The sequence below is a fragment of the Mustela lutreola genome, chromosome 6 (assembly GCF_030435805.1).
Source record: "Mustela lutreola isolate mMusLut2 chromosome 6, mMusLut2.pri, whole genome shotgun sequence".
Classification (NCBI taxonomy): domain Eukaryota; kingdom Metazoa; phylum Chordata; class Mammalia; order Carnivora; family Mustelidae; genus Mustela; species Mustela lutreola.
In genome coordinates, this window is record NC_081295.1 from 58835991 (window position 1) to 58853645 (window position 17655).

At 38.8% G+C, this 17655-nt stretch overlaps 1 protein-coding gene across 1 annotated transcript in view; it reads right to left on the reverse strand.

The window, feature by feature from the left end:
* ZC2HC1B (zinc finger C2HC-type containing 1B) overlaps positions 1-17655 on the reverse strand; it is a 45340-nt gene that overhangs the window by 8276 nt on the left and 19409 nt on the right. Inside the window, exon 5 of the mRNA XM_059177366.1 lies at positions 3102-3241. Within this exon, the coding sequence (XP_059033349.1) occupies positions 3102-3241 (140 nt within the window). The remainder of the gene's footprint in view (positions 1-3101; positions 3242-17655) is intronic.

The window sequence follows — 17655 nt, forward strand, 5'->3', positions numbered from 1 at the left end:
GGGGACAGGCACACCCTGAAAACCCTAGTTTGCCTGCATCTTGCTGTTCTCAGAGCCATGTCTGAGTTTTTGGCTCTTTCATTCCACAATCAACCCCTTAGGGGAGTGGTGATATGTTAATCCTGTAAAATTAGTTGTATGGAGACATAAGAAATCACTTAATGTCAATAAGGATAGTTATGGAACATTTTAGTTTTTCATTTTACTTGAAGATGATTTTGTTTTTAAATACATGAACAGAGAAGAAAGACATTGGCAGACAGCAAATGTTTTAAATATGGAATTCCATCATCCCCACACCACACGCCTGCCTGCCGAGCAGCGGTAGCACAACAGCTACATTAATACAGAATAAGGACCAAAAGGTCCTTTGAGAGCTTCTTACCTAGCTACTGGTCCCAACATTTCCATGGCAACTACTGCATAAAGATGACCTGTTACTCCAAGTGAGAATTCTCACTTGGGCAAGGATAGCTGTGAGGTTACAGCAGGCAAGCTCATCCCTATCCAAAGACAGCTATTTTCAGAGGCCCATATTGGTCTCTTTTGGTTAAGGGTATAACACGTTTTTAAGGTTGATTATGTTTAAAATAGAAACACTTTTCAGCTGTGCTGTTAACAGCCCTTCACAAGTAAAACAACCCCTCCCTTTTTGTTCCACTCTGAATAAGCCTCACTATTAGCCAGGGCCCGAGCGGTGAAGCTGGCATTAAGAGAAACAAGGACTGCTGTTCAGATACGGTCTACAGTGAGTTTCCGCAGAAAGCAACTAATTTTTCTTCTGTGTTCCCAATCACCAGTTAGTTCTGGAAAACAAGGAGAGGAACAGGGCCAAATCACTGGTTACACTCGGGACGGCCAGCTGGCCTTCTTCAGGAATAAAAAGCACTTCCGTTTGCTGCTTCCCTGGGCTCCCTCTGGCCCCACTAATGTGACTAACTTCGCGGACTGGTTACAACCATTCAAAGAAACATGCTGCTTTAGAAGGTAGAGGTTTTACTTAGAAAATGTTTCCAAAATTCAGTCAAATTCAATCCCAAAGCAGTCACATACCCCCCAAATTGTGGTGCCTATCCCACCAACAAGGACTACCAGAGAGCAGGAGAAGAGAGGGTGGGGCAACATGGAAGGAGAGGCAGAAGAGACTTATATGCAAGGCACGTTGTTTATATGGTCTATAATCCTCCCAACAACACGGCAAGGTATAATTTAAAGTCAATCTCAAAGAATTTTATTGTCGTAAGTTTACCTACAGATAACGAAGTACAGAATTGAGAGTCAAATCCTGGCTACTGATTACAGAATCTGGGCTCCTTCCACACTGCACTGCTCCCATGCTATTTCAGCATAAAGACTGAATCTCTAACTGTATTTATTGGAACCACCCTGTCTGCCCCTCCAACACACTTATCTCCTCCTTCCTCTGTTTCTTTACCTAGATGTATAGTATACTACATACCTAGGCTCTGCAGCTAAAACCCTGTCACCCCATATCCTATCAGCTTCTCAGTGCCACCCATTCTTTCTCAAATTGTCCTCCACACACAACCCTTTTGTCCTCTTACTCTGGGCCCTCATTCTTTATCTGTTGCTGTGGCTCCTAACTGTGGCCAATCCATGTAAACACTAGTGGCAAAGGTAATCTTTCTAGAAAACTAATTCTGTATCACTCCAGTCTGTACTATTCCACCAGTCTACACTGCCCACAGAATGGGACATGAGGCAGATAATCAACAACTAGACAGGAAAGCTAAGAAAGTCGTTCTGCAGAGAAGAGCAAGCCGAAGTCTATATAGCAGGATGGAAGGACAAGATGGGAAGGTGGAAAGGAGGACTTCCTGGGTTCATGGGGACTTTCCAGGTCCTGCTTTGGGTCCTCGAGCTTTTGGGTATCTATCCACTTCCTTTTCCCTCTTTCTGAACTGACTTGAGTGAAGTTCTTTTAGATCTGACGCCCCTTGCCTGTCCCTTTTCTGTCACATCCCACAGGCACACCACACATTAGCCCCACATGGTGAGCTCCTCAGGCCACAAACTGGACATTCTGTGTGCTATGTCCTCCCCAACTCCCACTCTAGGCTGGTGAACCCATCTGATATTCAAGGAGGAAATGCTGCTCCTCTTTGAAGCCTCCCATGGCTCACACTGGCCTCTTCCTCCATAGTGCTCCATACATCATCAACTACCACAACCTCCCACTGTCTTTGTTTCCATGTCTTCCTCCTTCATGGAGTTACAAATGCAGATCAACCAGAACCTAGAACAGTGTCTGGGACAAAGATATTCAGTAATTGTCTATTGTATGTGGAGACAGAGCTTAAGAGTCCACAGTCCATGGGATATGCTACTGTTGTAGAGGCTCCCACCCCTATTACATACTGGATTTCATGGAAATCTTTCTAAATATGTTTCATACCCTCAAGTATTCAGACAAATGTAATCTTTCCTTGGTTTCTGAGCCATGTTTGAAACTAACAGCTTTTGCAGTAAACTGTAATTATATCCCTGGGACCTCCGATGTTTATGAAGCTGTTTGCTAGACTCCAGTTCTGTTTTTATAAATCTGTTGTCTTCCTGGTCAGGCAGTCATTTTACTTATCTGTACCTATTTAAACCATCTCCTCCCTATCACTTACTTTAACTTGCTGATTCTGTGGTTTTAAATAAAAGGCTACCGACCTTCTCCTTTACCATAGAGCAAGACACACGAACTACAGAACAGTACTCCTTGTGACAGCTTTCTCACTCAGGGAGCTTCACTTCAGGTTCACAATGCTTTTCTGGATGGTTAAGGCTGATAACTACCATTGCATAAGACAGAGTTTTACCATAATACTATAGAAAAACTACTTACATATTCAAGGCTTCATCCTAAGAAGTTTTAAACACTGTAGAAATATTTTTTCTACACCACCCAAAGGTGCTGTTAGCTACAAAGAATGCCTCAAAAAAAGGCAACTTCCATGAGGATGAGCGACAGTGATCAGCTATCCTGATCCTTACACTTCTTGGGATGGGTGACTTAGGTACCTTAGCAAATTCTACCTGCTTGCCCTGAGCACACAAGGGCACAGAGCCAACACTTGGGGAGAGATATTTACCTGCCCTCTGGATGCCAATTTGGCTGCTGTTTGGGCTGGATCAAAGACTCGGCGAGAAGACTGATCCTTGCAGAAATTAATATGTCGGTTGGCTGCAGTTTCATTAAACCTCCTCATACAATATGGGCATTGAATATAATCTAAATGCAAAGATAACAACAAAAGGCAATTAACACTTCAAAAACAACTCTGGAATGGAGTATATGACATAAACTAAGTGGGCTATGAACTCTGCTCCAACATGAAAGAACAATCCAGACTCTGGCTTGAGAAAGCTTATGCCAGAGGGGAAGGTATGCAAGAGTGCAAATAAAAGATATAGCAGGGGGGACATTTTTCTGTCTATACATTTACTTCAATTAAGAGTGTGCCTTAAAATGTTTACATAATATACTCATTAGAAAATAGACTCATTAGGGGCACCTGGGTGGCTCAGTGGGTTAAAGCCTCTGCCTTCGGCTCAGGTCATGATCTCAGAGTCCTGGGATCAAGCCCCACATCGGGCTACCTGCTCAGCAGTGAGCCTGCTTCCTCCTCTCTCTCTGCCTGCCTCTCTGCCTACTTGTAATCTCTGTCAAATAAATAAATAAAATCTTAAAAAAAAAAAAAGAAAATAGACTCATTCTACTTATGAACTTCCCAATTAAATGAATTATTTAGTGAATCCTTATATAAAGAGAGTAGTCCTAGAACCACAGAATGTTAGTATTGATGATGCCCTGAAGAGCACAGAAGAGTCTGGAGTCCAGGCTGTGGCACCACATGGGACTGGTCACACAGAGGTCATGGAGCTACTCTCCTTCCCTATGGAAGGAGAAAGAAGCTAAAAATTTGGGAGATGGGATTTGAAGCCAGTGTCACTGGCAGAAAGACCCACTGCTTCTGCAGGGGTTGATTTTTTCACTGAACTCGTAAGTGAGGAAGCAAATAATAAGTTCAGGAAGGAGGTGAAGTAAAAGGAAAAAGGTGGGGCTCAAAAAGGAGAAAAGGGAGGGAAGGAGGGGTGATGGGAAACTGGTTCCAGAAACAGCTTTGGGTTTCCGTGTTGGAACCTCCCAGGCAGCTCTGTGGGTATGAGACCCTCTGAGCTGCTCTGTAATACACACTGGTCTGAATTTGGCTCTCATTTGTAAGAATAAACAGTGAGAGAAATGGGAAGTGAGAAAGCGCCACAGTCTTTTTAGAATGAGGAGAGGCTCACAGCAAAGCCCATTTGGAGTCCACCCCTCTAGAGTAAGCAAGAATATGAGATGTTTTTGTTTTGTTTTGTTTTGTTTTAGGCACCTTTAAGGGATGACAAAGTAGATATGAGCGACATGAAAGATTGGAGACAGCCCCAATCTCAGACTCTTAATGGAAGTTTGGGTTAGTGCGTAGTCAAAATGCCTACATGTGTGGATGAATATTTGAAGCAATGCTATCTTCAAGGTTAAGAGTTTGTTGTTTTTTTTTCTGATTTTGTTTGACAGAGAGAGACACAGTGAGAGAGGGAACACAAGCAGGAGAGTGGGAGAGATAGAAGCAGGCTTCCTGCTGAGCAGGGAGCTGGATGCGGGGCTCAATCCCAGGACTCTGGGATCATGACCTGAGCCAAAGGCAGACACTTAACAACTGAGCCACTCAGGTGCCACCAATATTAGGAGTTTTTTGAAGGCATCTTTTTATACAATCTGAGGAGTTTTCTGTTTGAACAAATCATTTCCTAAAATGAATATTTATAGAATTAACAACTGGAATACACAAAAAATTGGAATATAGTAAAAGTTGAGCACTTAGTCTCTCCTTTTATTTCACATTCTGGAAGGCAGTAATTAATCAATTTGCTATGTATTGAACACTTGTTACGTGCCAGGTACTGGTTTATACTTGGGAAGTACAATGTCTCCGTCATCAAGGACTAAGCGTTCCAATACTGAAAGAGTTTTCCCACGGTGATAAATTCCTCGGACAAAAATAAAACAGGATAGCACTGGGAAAAGATGAAGGCCCCACAGCCTGCCTGACTGGTTTTGAGCCCAAGCTTTTCACTTGTTGTATGTGTGAACTTCGGCAAGTTACTCAATATCCCTAAGCTTCAATTTCCCCTGTCCCTACATACCACCTATTTCACCAGGCTATTGTGAAAGTTAACTTAGATAATCCACACTAGGGTTCGGTACAGTGGGTGGGTTCTGGAACATCCTATTACTCTAAGGAAACAGGCCTGGCAAGGTTGTGTTTCCAGCTACCAAATAGTAATGAACTTTAAAAAGTAAAATTGAAAGTGCCATTATTGGGCAGAACTCGTTTACAAGATGTAGAAAACAGGGGTGCCTGGGTAGCTCAGTGGATTAAGCCGCTGCCTTTGGCTCAGGTCATGATCTCAGTGTCCTGGGATCGAGTCCCGCATCGGGCTCTCTGCTCAGCGGGGAGCCTGCTTCCCCTTCTCTCTCTGCCTAACTCTCTACCTACTTGTGATCTCTGTCAAATAAATAAGTAAAATCTTAAAAAAAAAAAAAAAAGATGTAGAAAACAGTCTACAACTCTCCTCTTGGTTTGATTGTTTCTTCAGCTTTGCCTTCTGAGTCAAGGCTCGTATCAAAACTGCTGCTACCCATAAGCCTATTCAGGTTAATGTGCAAAGATGATAACAGCAGTGACTGCATGGCTTCCTCACTCCACCTGTCTGCTCACTGATTCATTTCCACCCTTCTGTGTGTTTGATGCTGCCTGCCACTATGGAGACAACAAAGCTGAAGTGGATTTCCCTCCCAACAAAGGTCTCAGAGATAGCTAGAAGGCTAGGCAAAGAAGCAATTACCACTTGTGGAATAAACTTTGAAAGGAGGAAGGACTGGATGCTCCATGGGCCCAGAGGAAGGACATGAAGCCCAGACCTAAAGGGGCAGAGAAAGGGAATTACAGCCACTCTGAGAATGGGAAAAAAAATCTTTTTGCAACAGTAAACTGAACACAGCATGACTGAGTTGCAATGTTCTACCCTCATCTCCATCTGAATCACCCCTTCCTCTATCAGTAGTGGTGTCATGAACTATTGCTATTTATTTCAATACGTAACGATATTTAAGGTCTGACTACAAATGGATCCATATGATGGCTGTGGGGAAAGTGGCCAGATCTCAAAACATTAATGTAGATAAAGAAGGGTCATTTAAAAACACAAGTGTTCTGTTGAGTACCCGTGTCAATGTAGCCCTTGAAATGGGGACCAAATGTCCCAAGCCTCACTGAGAATTTCAATTATAAATATTCTATATTGTTGTTCTTATAAAGTGTCACAACATCCTGGAAAGCTGAATGATTGGCAGACTTACTTAAGCCAGTAAGAATTAGAGTAAACAAATGCATGTCACAAAAACTGAATCATGAAGGAATTGTGCTGTGAAAAAAAAGGAAATGACCTGCAAACTCATGCATAATAGGCTCCACTGTATATAACCCCAGTATGTCTGTATAAATTTTCTAGTATTTAAACCTGAGAATATATGGGCTAATATAAAATCCCCACAAAATCTAATGGAGTAGTAATGAAAATATGCTATTTTAGATAATCATTTTGTTTGGCACATAAAATTAAAATAAGGGCACAGGGAAGAACTTAATTATAAAGCTATATTTTAGCATAAGAATGTAAGGGCAGAAAAACAAATTGTACATTTAATGAGGCCTTACAAAGGGAATTGTTTATTTTAAGGAAACAATAATCCCCACATTTTAAATCCAATGTAGAAATTAGAGAAATCCACACAGCAGGACAGCTGACATAGTTTCATTTATTTGCCTCAGGAACTGTAAAGTAGACATCAATCCTGTAGCTTCTACTATTAAAAGGAAGTAAGGATTTTAAATCATAAAAGATTTTTTTGTTGTTGTATAAGGCTTGTTGCCAAAGTATTATCAAAATCATGGCCATAGATCTTTCTACTTTCACATTATTTGAAGCTACTTTTTCATTAGCACCCAGCAATAGTGAAGCAATTATTAAGATGATTTTCTGGCACACTAGGACGCCCACAACAGTTGTGGCCAGGCCTCTCAGCCAGCTGTGCCGGGAGCTAATCCCACCCCTCAGCACAGCCACAGCAGCAGCTGCAGCCAGGCCTCTCAGCCAGCTATGCCAAGGGCCAGCCCCACCCCCCAGTGCACTCACAGCAGTTATGGCCCAGTCACAACAAGAGAGCACAAGCAGCCCACATACAGCACACTCCTGGAGCTCGTGGTTCTGGTGACCAGAGTGGGACTGCAATACTGTGCCTCACAAAATGTGTTCTACATAAGGCCACTATCTTCAAGATCAGGAAACATAACTGACCTACCAAATACATAGAAACAGAGAGTAAGAAAGAGACAGAGAACTATGTTCCCAACCGAAGAATGAGAGAAAACCTTAAAAACAAAGAGCAACAAAAAACTAAACAAAAGGAGATAAGCAATCTACCGGATAAAGAGTTCAAAGTGATGATAATAAAGATGCTCACTGTACTTGGGAGAAGAATGGATGAAGTCAATGATAACTTCAACAAAGACAGAAAATAAAAGAACCAATCAGAGCTGAAGAATACAATAGCAAAATGAAAAACACACTAGAGAATCAACACAGATTAGAGGATGCAGAAGAATGGATGATCAATGTAGAAGACAGGATAGAAGAAATCATCCAAACTGGACAACAAGAACAAAAAATAATTTTTAAAAAAGAGAATAGGGACCTCTCTTGATATTGGGACAACATCAAGCATATTAACATTTGTATCATGGGGGTCCCTGCAGAAGGAGAGCAAGAGAAAAAGGCAGAAATGTATTTGAAGAAATAGCTGAAAACTTTCCTGAGGAAGGAAACAGACATCCAGGTCCAAGAACCAAAGAGAGTCCCAAATAAAATGTACCCAAAGAATTCTACCAAGACACATAATAATTAAAATGTCAAAAATCAAAGATAAAGAAAGATTCTTTTTTTTTTTTTTTTAAGATTTTATTTATTTATTTGACAGACAGAGATCACAAGTAGGCAGAGGAGCAGGCAGAGAGAGAGGAGGAAGCAGGCTCCCTGCTGAGCAGAGAGCCCGATGCAGGGCTCAATCCCAGGACCCTGGGATCATGACCTGAGCCGAAGGCAAAGGCTTTCACCCCCTGAGCCACCCAGGCACCCCTAAAGAAAGATTCTTTTTTTTTTTTTAAAGATTTTATTTATTTATTTGACAGAGAGAGATCACAAGTAGGCAGAGAGGCAGGCAGAGAGAGAGAGAGAGAAGGAAACAGGCTCCTTGCTGAGCAGAGAGCCCGATGCGGGACTCGATCCCAGGACCCCGAGATCATGACCTGAGCCAAAGGCAGCGGCTTAACCCACTGAGCCACCCAGGTGCCCCTAAAGAAAGATTCTTAAGAGCAGGAAGAGAAAAGCAACTAGTTACATACAAGGCAATCCCCACATAAGGCTATCTGCTGATTTTTTTAGCAGAAACTTTGAAAGCTAAAAAGGAGTGGCATGACCTATATTCAAGGGCTGAAAGGAAAAATACCTACAATCAAGAATACTCTACCTGATAACCAAATGTTATCATTCAGAATTGAAGGACTGATAAAGAATTTCCCAGGCAGGGGTACCAGGGTGGCTCAGTGGGTTGAACCTCTGCCTTTGGCTCAGGTCACGGTCTCAGGGTCTTAGGATTGAGTCCCATATCAGGCTCTTTGCTTGGCGGGGAGCCTGGCTGCCATCCCCCCACCCCCCGCCCTCCGCCTGCCTCTCTGCCTACTTGTGATCTCTCCCTTCTGTCAAATAAATAAATAAAATCTTAAAAAAAAAAAAAAAAGAATTTCCCAAAAAAAAGTTAGAGTTCATTACCACTAAACCAGCCTTATAAGAAATGTTAAAGGAACCTCTTAAAGTGCAAAATAAAAGGCCATAGCCAGAAGTAAGAAAATTAGGAAAGAAACAATTGCACTGGTAAAAGCAAACATATAGTAAAGATCAATCACTAGTATGGAAGCTAGTATGGAAATTAAAATACAAAAATAAAAAAATCATATCTATAATAACTAGTCAAGGGATACACAAAATAAAGACATAAATTATGGAGAAGGGGAGTAAAAATATAATGCTTTTAGAATGAGTTCAAACTTAAGAGACCATCAATTTAGGGGTGCCTGGGTGGCTCAGTGGGTTAAAGCCTCTGCCTTCGGCTCAGGTCATGATCCCAGGGTCCTGGTATCGAGCTCCACATTGGGCTCTCTGCTCAGCAGGAAGCCTGCTTCCTCCTCTCTCTCTGCCTGCTTCTCTGCCTGCTTGTGATCTCTGTCTGTCAAATAAATAAATAAAATCTTACAAAAAAAAAAAAGAATTACTTTAAATGTAAATGGATCAAGTGTCCAGGGGTGCCTGAGTGGCACAATTGGTTGGGTGTCTGACTCCTGGTTTTGGCTCAGGTCATGGTCTCAGGGTCACGGGATTGAGCCTTGCAATGGGCTCCATGCTCAGTATAGAGTCTGCTTGGGATTCTTTCTCCCCTCGCCTCTCCAGCTCACACACTCTCTGTCTCATTTTCTCAAATAAATAAATCTTTAGCTTTTTAAAAAAGATTTTATTCATTTATTTGACTGAGAGAGAGTGAGAGTGCACAAACACAAGCCAGGGGAGCCGCAGGCAGAGAGACAGGGAGAAGCAGGCTTCCTGCTGAGCAGAGAGCCCAATGTAGGACTCAATCCCAGGACCCCAGGACCATGACCTGAGCAGAAGGTAGACGTTTCACGGACTGAGCCACCCAGGTGCCCTAATAAATAAGTCTTAAAAAAAAAAAAAAAAAGGAAAGAAATGGACTAAGTGCTCCAATCAAAAGACATACAGTGACTGAATGGATAAAAAAACAAACCCCATCTATATACCACCTGTAAGAGACTCACTTCAGACCTAAAGACATAAACAGATTAAAAATGAAGGAACAGAAAAAGGCATTTCATGCAAATGGAAAAAAAAAAAGTGGGGGTAAGTGGGGGTAACAATACTTAATAGCAAACAAAATGACTTTTTTTTCCCAAGATTTTATTTATTTATTTGTGAGAGAGAGAGTATGAGCAGGAGCAGGGGGTGGGGCAGAGGGAGAGGCAGGCTCTGTGCTAAGCAGAGTCCAATGTGGGACTTGATCCCAGGACCCTGGGATCATGATCTGAGCTGAAGGCAAACACTTAACCAAGTGAGCTACCCGGGCATTCCTCAAACAAAACGACTTTAAAATAAATATCGTAATTAGAGACAAAGAAAGACATTACATAATGATAAAGGGATCAATCTAACAAGAGGATATAACAATGAAAAATATCTGTGTACCTAACAGAGGAGCAACTATAATGGACAGAAAGGGAGAAATTGACAGTAATACAGTATTAGAAAAGGACTTTAACACTCCCCTTACAGCAATGGATAGATCATCCAGACAGAAAATTAATAAGGAAACAATGGCTTTGAATGACATTATCAGACTTGATGGACTTAAAGAGAGATATAGGTATTTCATCCCAAAACAGCAGAATATACCTTCTTTTCAAGTTCACATGCAACATTCTCCAAAACAGATCACGTGTTAGGCCACAAAACAAGTCTCAACAAATTTAATGAGACTGAAATCATATAAATCATCTTTTCCAACCACAACAGTATAAAATGAGAAATTGATTAGAAGAAAAAAACTGGAAAAAAATGCATACTTACAGGCTAAATAACATGCTATTAAACAACCAATGGGTCAAAAAAGAAATTAAAAAGGAAATAAAAATAAACACTAAAACAAAGGGATTTGAAAATGTACTGTTTCAAAATCTTTGGGATGGAGCAAAAGCAGTTCTAAAAAGGAAGTTTAGAGTAATACAGGCTTACCTCAAGAAGCAAGAAAAATACCAAATAAACTATTTAACCTTACACCTGAAGAAACAACAGAAAGAACATACAAAGCCCAGAGTTAACAGAAGAAGGAAGTAACAAAAAATTAGAGCAGAAATAAGTGAAACAAAGACTAAAAAAGCAATAGAGAAGATGAATGAAACTAAGAGCAGATTCTTTGAAAAGATAAACAAAACCGATAAACATTTAGCTAGGCTCATCAACAGAGAATTCAAATAAGTAAAACCAGAAATGAAAGTGAAGATACAACCAACAATACAGAACTACAAAGAATTATAAGGGACTACTATGAAAAATGAAATACCAACAAAGTGGACAACCTAGAATAAATGGGTAAATTCTTAGAAGCATTAAATCTTCCAAGACTGAGTCAGGAAGATACAGAAAATCTGAACAGACCTTTACTAGTAATGAAACTGAATTAGTAATCCAAAAACTCCAAACAAACAAAAGTCCAGGGCCAAATGGATTGACTGGTGAATTTTACCAAACATTTTCTTAAAAAGATCTTATTCATTTGTGTGTGTGTGAGAGAGAGAGAGTGGGTACACACGCACAAGCAGGGGGAATGACAGGCAGAGGTACAGGCAGGCTCCCCACTGAGCAAGGAGCCCAATGTGGGACTCAATCCTAGAACCCCTGGAATCATGATCTGAGCCAAAGGTAGATGCTTAACTGACTGAGTGACCCAGGTGTGCCTCTACCAAACATGTAAGGAACCATTTAAAGAGGAAGGCATGCTTCCAAATTCATTCTGAGAGGCCAGCATTATCCTAATACCAAAACCAAACAAAGACACTACAAAAACAAATTATGGGCCAATATCGCTGATGAAGATAGATGTAAAAATCCTCAACAAAATATTAGCAAACCAAATTTAAGTTTATTCACATTAAAATAAGTCAGAGAGAGAAGAAATACAGCATTGGGAATATAGTCAATAATACCAATAATCTTGTATAGTGATGGATGGTGACTACACTTACCATGGTAAGAAATGAGTAATGTATAGAGTTGTTGAATCAGTATGCTGTACACCTGAAACTAATATAATATTAGTACATCAACAAAAATAACTAAATAAAATTAATTCCTTTTTTAAAGATCATACATCATGATCAAGCAGGATTTATTCCTTGGGTGCAAGGATGGTTCAATATCTACAAGCCAATCAATGGGATATACCACATTTAAAAAAATGAATAGGGGTGCCTGGGTGGCTTAGTCAGTTAAGCAACCAACTATTGATTTCAGCTCAGGTCTCGACCTCAGAGTTGTGAGTTCAAGACCCTCATTGGGCTCTATGCTGGGTTGGGTATGCAGCCTACTTTTTAAAAAAAAAAGGTAAAAATCATATAATCATTTCAAAAATATATATATAATCATTTCAATAGATGCAGAAAAAGCATTTGACAAAATTCAACATCCGTACATAACAAAAACTCTCAACGAAGTGGGTAGAGAAGGAACATATCTCAACATAATAAGTGCCATATATCACAAACAAAAAGCTAACATTAGACTCAATGGTGAAAGGCTAAAAGCTTTCCCCCTTAGACCAGGAAGAAGACAAAGATGTCTACTCTCACAACTTTTATTCAACATAACACTGGAAGTCCTAACCACAGAAAACAGATAAGAAATAAAACTCAGTATTTATAGATGACATACTATATGCCTAAAAAACCTTAAAAGATTCCATCAAAAAAACTATCAAAACTAGTATATTAATTTAGTAAAGCTGCAAGATACAAAATTAACATATAGGAATCTGTTTCATTCCTATCCACTAATAATGAATTAACAGAGAAATTACAAAAACAATCCCATTTATAGCTGCACCAAAAAGAGGGATTCCTAAGGTGGCATAGTCAGTTGTGCCTAACTCTTGGTTTTGGCTTTGGTCATGATCTCATGGTTGTGAGATTGAACCCTGTGTCAGGCTCCATGCTTAGCAAGGCGTCTGCTTGGGGCTTCCTCTCTCTCTGCTCCTCACCCACTCCCCCGTGTGTGCTCTCTCTCTCTCTCTCTCAATTAAACAAATCTGTAAAAACAAAGGAAGATTGCATCAGAAAGAACAAAATACATAGGAATAAATTTAACCAAGAAGGTGAGACTCTGAAAACTATAAAACACTGATTAAAGAAACTGAAGACAACACAAATAAATGGAAAGATATACCACACTCATGGACTGAAAGAATTAATATCGTTAAAATGTCCATACTATCCAATCTAAAGATTCAGTGCAATCTCAACCAAAATAACAATAGTCCTCTTCACAAACTAGAGAAAATAATCATAGAATGTCTGTGGAACCACAAAAGACCCTGCCTGCATAGCCAAAGAAATTCTGAAAAAGAACAAAGGTGGAGATTTCAATCCCAGATTTCAAACTATACTACAAAGCTAGTAATAAAAAAAAATAAAAAACAAAGCTAGTAATAAAAACAGTATAGTTCCAACACAAAAACAAAAACAAACAAACAAAAAAATAGATCAGTGGAACAGAATAGAGTTTAGGGGAAAAAAAAAAACAACCCACACTTATATAGTAGATCTATGACAAAGAAAGCAAGAACACACACACAGTGGGGAAAAGACGGTATCTTCAATAAGTGGTGTTGATAAAACTGGACAGATACACAAAGAGAAGGAAACTAGACCAATTTTTAAACACTATATACAAAAATTAACTAAAAATGGATTAAAAATCCAAATGTAAGACCTGAAACCATAAACTCCTAAATAAAGAAAAAAAAAAAAAAATAGAAGGGTGCCTGGGTGGCTCAGGGAGTTGAGCTTCTGCCTTTAGTTCAGGTCATGATCTCAAGGTCCTGGGATCAAGCCTTGTGTCAGGCTCTCTGCTCAGTGGGGAGCCTGCTCCTCCCCCCCCGCCCCCGCCTCTCTGCCTACTTGTGATCTCTCTCTGTCAAATAAATAAATAAAATCTTTAAAAAAGAAAAGAAAATACAGGAAATAAATGTTTGGATGTAGGCTTCAGTAATACTTTTTTGGATCTATCTCCTTAGACAAGGGCAACAAAAACAAAAATAAACTGGGACTACACAAAAATGCAACCTCCTGACTGAGAGAAGATATCTGCAAGTGTTATGTATGATAAGGGGTTAATATTCGAAATATATGAAGAACTCCTACAACTCAACACCAAAAAACCCCCAATTTAAAAAATGGACAGAGGACCTGAAGAGACATTTTTCAAAAGAAGACATCCAGATGGCCAACAAGCATATGAAATGATGCTCAATATCACTAGTACCAGAGAAATGCAAATCAAAACCTCAATGAGATATTACCTTACACTTGTCAGGATGGCTAGAATAAAAAAGACAGGAAATAACAAGTGTTGGTGAGGATGTAGAGAAGGGTAACCCTCATGGACCGTTAGTGGGAATGGAAACTGATAGAGCCACTGTGAACAACAGTATGGAGGTTCCTCAAAAATTAAAAATATAAGTACCATATAATCCGGTAATTTCATTTCTGGTTATTTACCCAAAGAAATGAAAACACTAATTCAAAATCATCTATGGACTCCTATGTTTATTGCCAGTGTTATTTATAATAAGCAAGATACAATAGCCAGGATATGGAAGCAACCTAAATGTCCACTGATAGATGAGTGGATAGAGAAGATGTGGTATACGTATAAATGGAATATTGCTCAGCCATAAAAAAACAATGAAATCTTGCCATATGCAACAACATGAATAGATCTAAAGGATATTTTGTTAAGTGAAATAAGACACAGAAAGATAAATAGCATATTATTTCACTTATGTGTGGAATCTATAAAGCAAATGAACAAATAAACAGAAAATAGAAACAAACTTATAAACACAGAAAACAAACAGGTGGTTGCCCATGGGGGAGGGGGTGGGAGGATGGGCAAAAAAGGTGAAAAGGGATTAAGAGGTACAAACTTCTAGTTACAAAATAAGTAAGGCACCCTTTCAATAAAGGATGAATCTTAAACAATAATCCTAAACAAAGGATTAATAAAAAGGTCATCTAGCCAAAACACGTTTTTTAAATAAATTTTTAAAAAGGCATCTGTAATTTTCCTCACATTAGAAAACAAAACAAAAACAAACACCAGATGCAATACAAAAGCATTATCAAAAGCATCCTATGGGATGTGTGGGTGGCTCAGTTGGTTAAGCATCTGCCTTCGGCTCAGGATCCCAGGATGATGGGATAGAGCCCCACATGGAGCTCCTTGCTCAGCTGGGAGCCTGCTTCTCCCTCTCCCTCTGCTGCTCCTCTTGCTTGTGCTCTCACTCTCACTCTCAAATAAATAAATAAATAAAATCTAAATTAATCAGGGAAAACTAGCAGGAAAACTAGCAGGATGTACTCTGTCAAAGGGTGAAAGACTAATGACACCCACAATGATCAATCTCAACACTGTTATAGTGGTGGTCCAACTAAAATACACTTTATTTTTCACATAAAGCTCTAAAATTCTAATCATTTAGCAACTGAAGTAATCTCTTATATCAAGGATAGTCAAGGTAAACCTCTTTTCACATTAGAAAATTTATATATATATATATATATATATATATAGTTTATATATATATATATATAGTTTATATATATATATATATATAGTTTATATATATATATATATAGTTTATATATATATATATATATAGTTTATATATATATATACACTTTTTTTTTTTGAGAAAGAGAGAGAGAGAGAAGGCACATGCACGAGTGAGAAGAGGGATGGAGGAAGAGAATCTTCAAGCAGACTCCCTGCTGAGGCCAGAGCCTGATGTGGGGCTTGATTCCTAAACCCATGAGATCATGACCTGAGTTGAAACCAGTCTTCAGACATTTAACTGACTAAGCCATCCAGGTGCCCCAGCCCATATAATCTTTTACTCCACATTCTTGTGCACTTCCTTCAGAACCAAATATTTTTGTCTTGCCCTCAAAACTTAGAAGTAAATAAGTTAATCATGGGGATGGAAATTATAGCATAGGAAATATAGTCAATGATATTGTAATAAATTTGTATGGTGACAGATGGTAACTATACTTAACATGGTGAGCATTTTGTAATGCACATAAATGTCAAATCATTAATGTACACCTGAAACTAATATAATATTTTATGTTAACTATACTTTAAAATAATTAAAAATAAAGTTATATATTTTAAAGATTACTTTCTGGTATAGAACTTTAGATAATTCACTTTTCAGATGATTTTTATAATATGATTTCACTGTTGTTTTTGGGATTGGTTTTGGCTTTTTACTTTTTAAAAATGAACTTGGAGAAATAATTTACATGAAGGAGGATCCAACTATTTTAAGTGTACAGGCCAATGAGTTTTGATAAATGTATACATTGTTGCAACCACTCCAATTAAAACAAAGAACAGTTTCATCACCCCAAAAAGTTACTTCATGCTCCTTTTCAGTGAATATTCCCCCAAACCCAGTCTCAAGCAATCAAAACTCTTATTTTCCTGTCACCAAAGATATTTGTTCTATAATTTCATATAATAGAAAAACCATGTTGCTGCATGTATGGGTAGCACTTTCTTTTTTTTTTTTAATATTTTATTTATTTATTTGGCAGTGAGAGATCACAAATAGGCAGAGAGGCGGGCAGAGAGAGAGGAAGGGAAGCAGGCTACCTGCTGAGCAGAAAGCCCAATGTGGGGCTTGATCCCAGGACCCTGAGATCATGACCTGAACCGAAAGCAACAGCTTAACCCACTGAGCCACCCAGGCGCCCCAGCACTTTCTTCTTATTTGGAGGTATATCCTGTTTTGATTATCCATTCACTTGTTGATGGGCATTTTCAGATTTATTTTTTTTTCTTCAGTTTATGCTGGGTTGTTTTTTTCCTGTTTATGCTTTTATTTTCCAGTTTTTTTTTTTTTTAATTTAAGCTACTATGAACATTAACATATAAGTCTTTTTTTAAGAACATGATTCCAGTTTTCCACATAAATACCTAGGTATAGAATTGCTCTATAAATAAGTATATGTTTAACTTAAGAAAATACCAGTGCAAAGTAGCTGTACTATTTTACACCCCATCAGCAGTCTATGAGACTTCCAGCTGTTCTACATCCTAGCTATCATTTGTATTGTCAGTCTTTAATTTTAGCTATTCAAGTGGGCATGCTGTGGTATCTCATCATGGCTGTAATCCACATTTCCCTGATAGAAATGATGCTGATTTTCTTTTTTATGTACTTGTTGGCTATTATTTTGGGATGTGTCTGTTCAAATATGTCTTTTGCCTTTTTTCTTATTGGGTTGTCTTATTATTGAGTTGTAGGAGTTCTTTATATATTCTTAATAGGAGTCCTTTGTCAGATATATGTGCTGTGGCTTGCCTTTGCACTCTGCTAATGGTGTCCTTCAAAACTAAAATCTTTAGCTTTGGTGAAGCCCAATTTATCAATTTCCTTTTTAAAAATCATTAGTATATTTTGAATCCTGTTTAAGAAAACTTTGTTGACCCTTAGACCAAAGAATTTTGTTTTTTCTAGAAATCTTGGATTGTAGTGCTTATATAAGGTCCATGTTCCATTGTGAATTAATTTTTGTCAGTTAATTCTTACATGAGGATCATGGCTCATTTTTTCCAAATTGGTATCTAGTTTTCTGT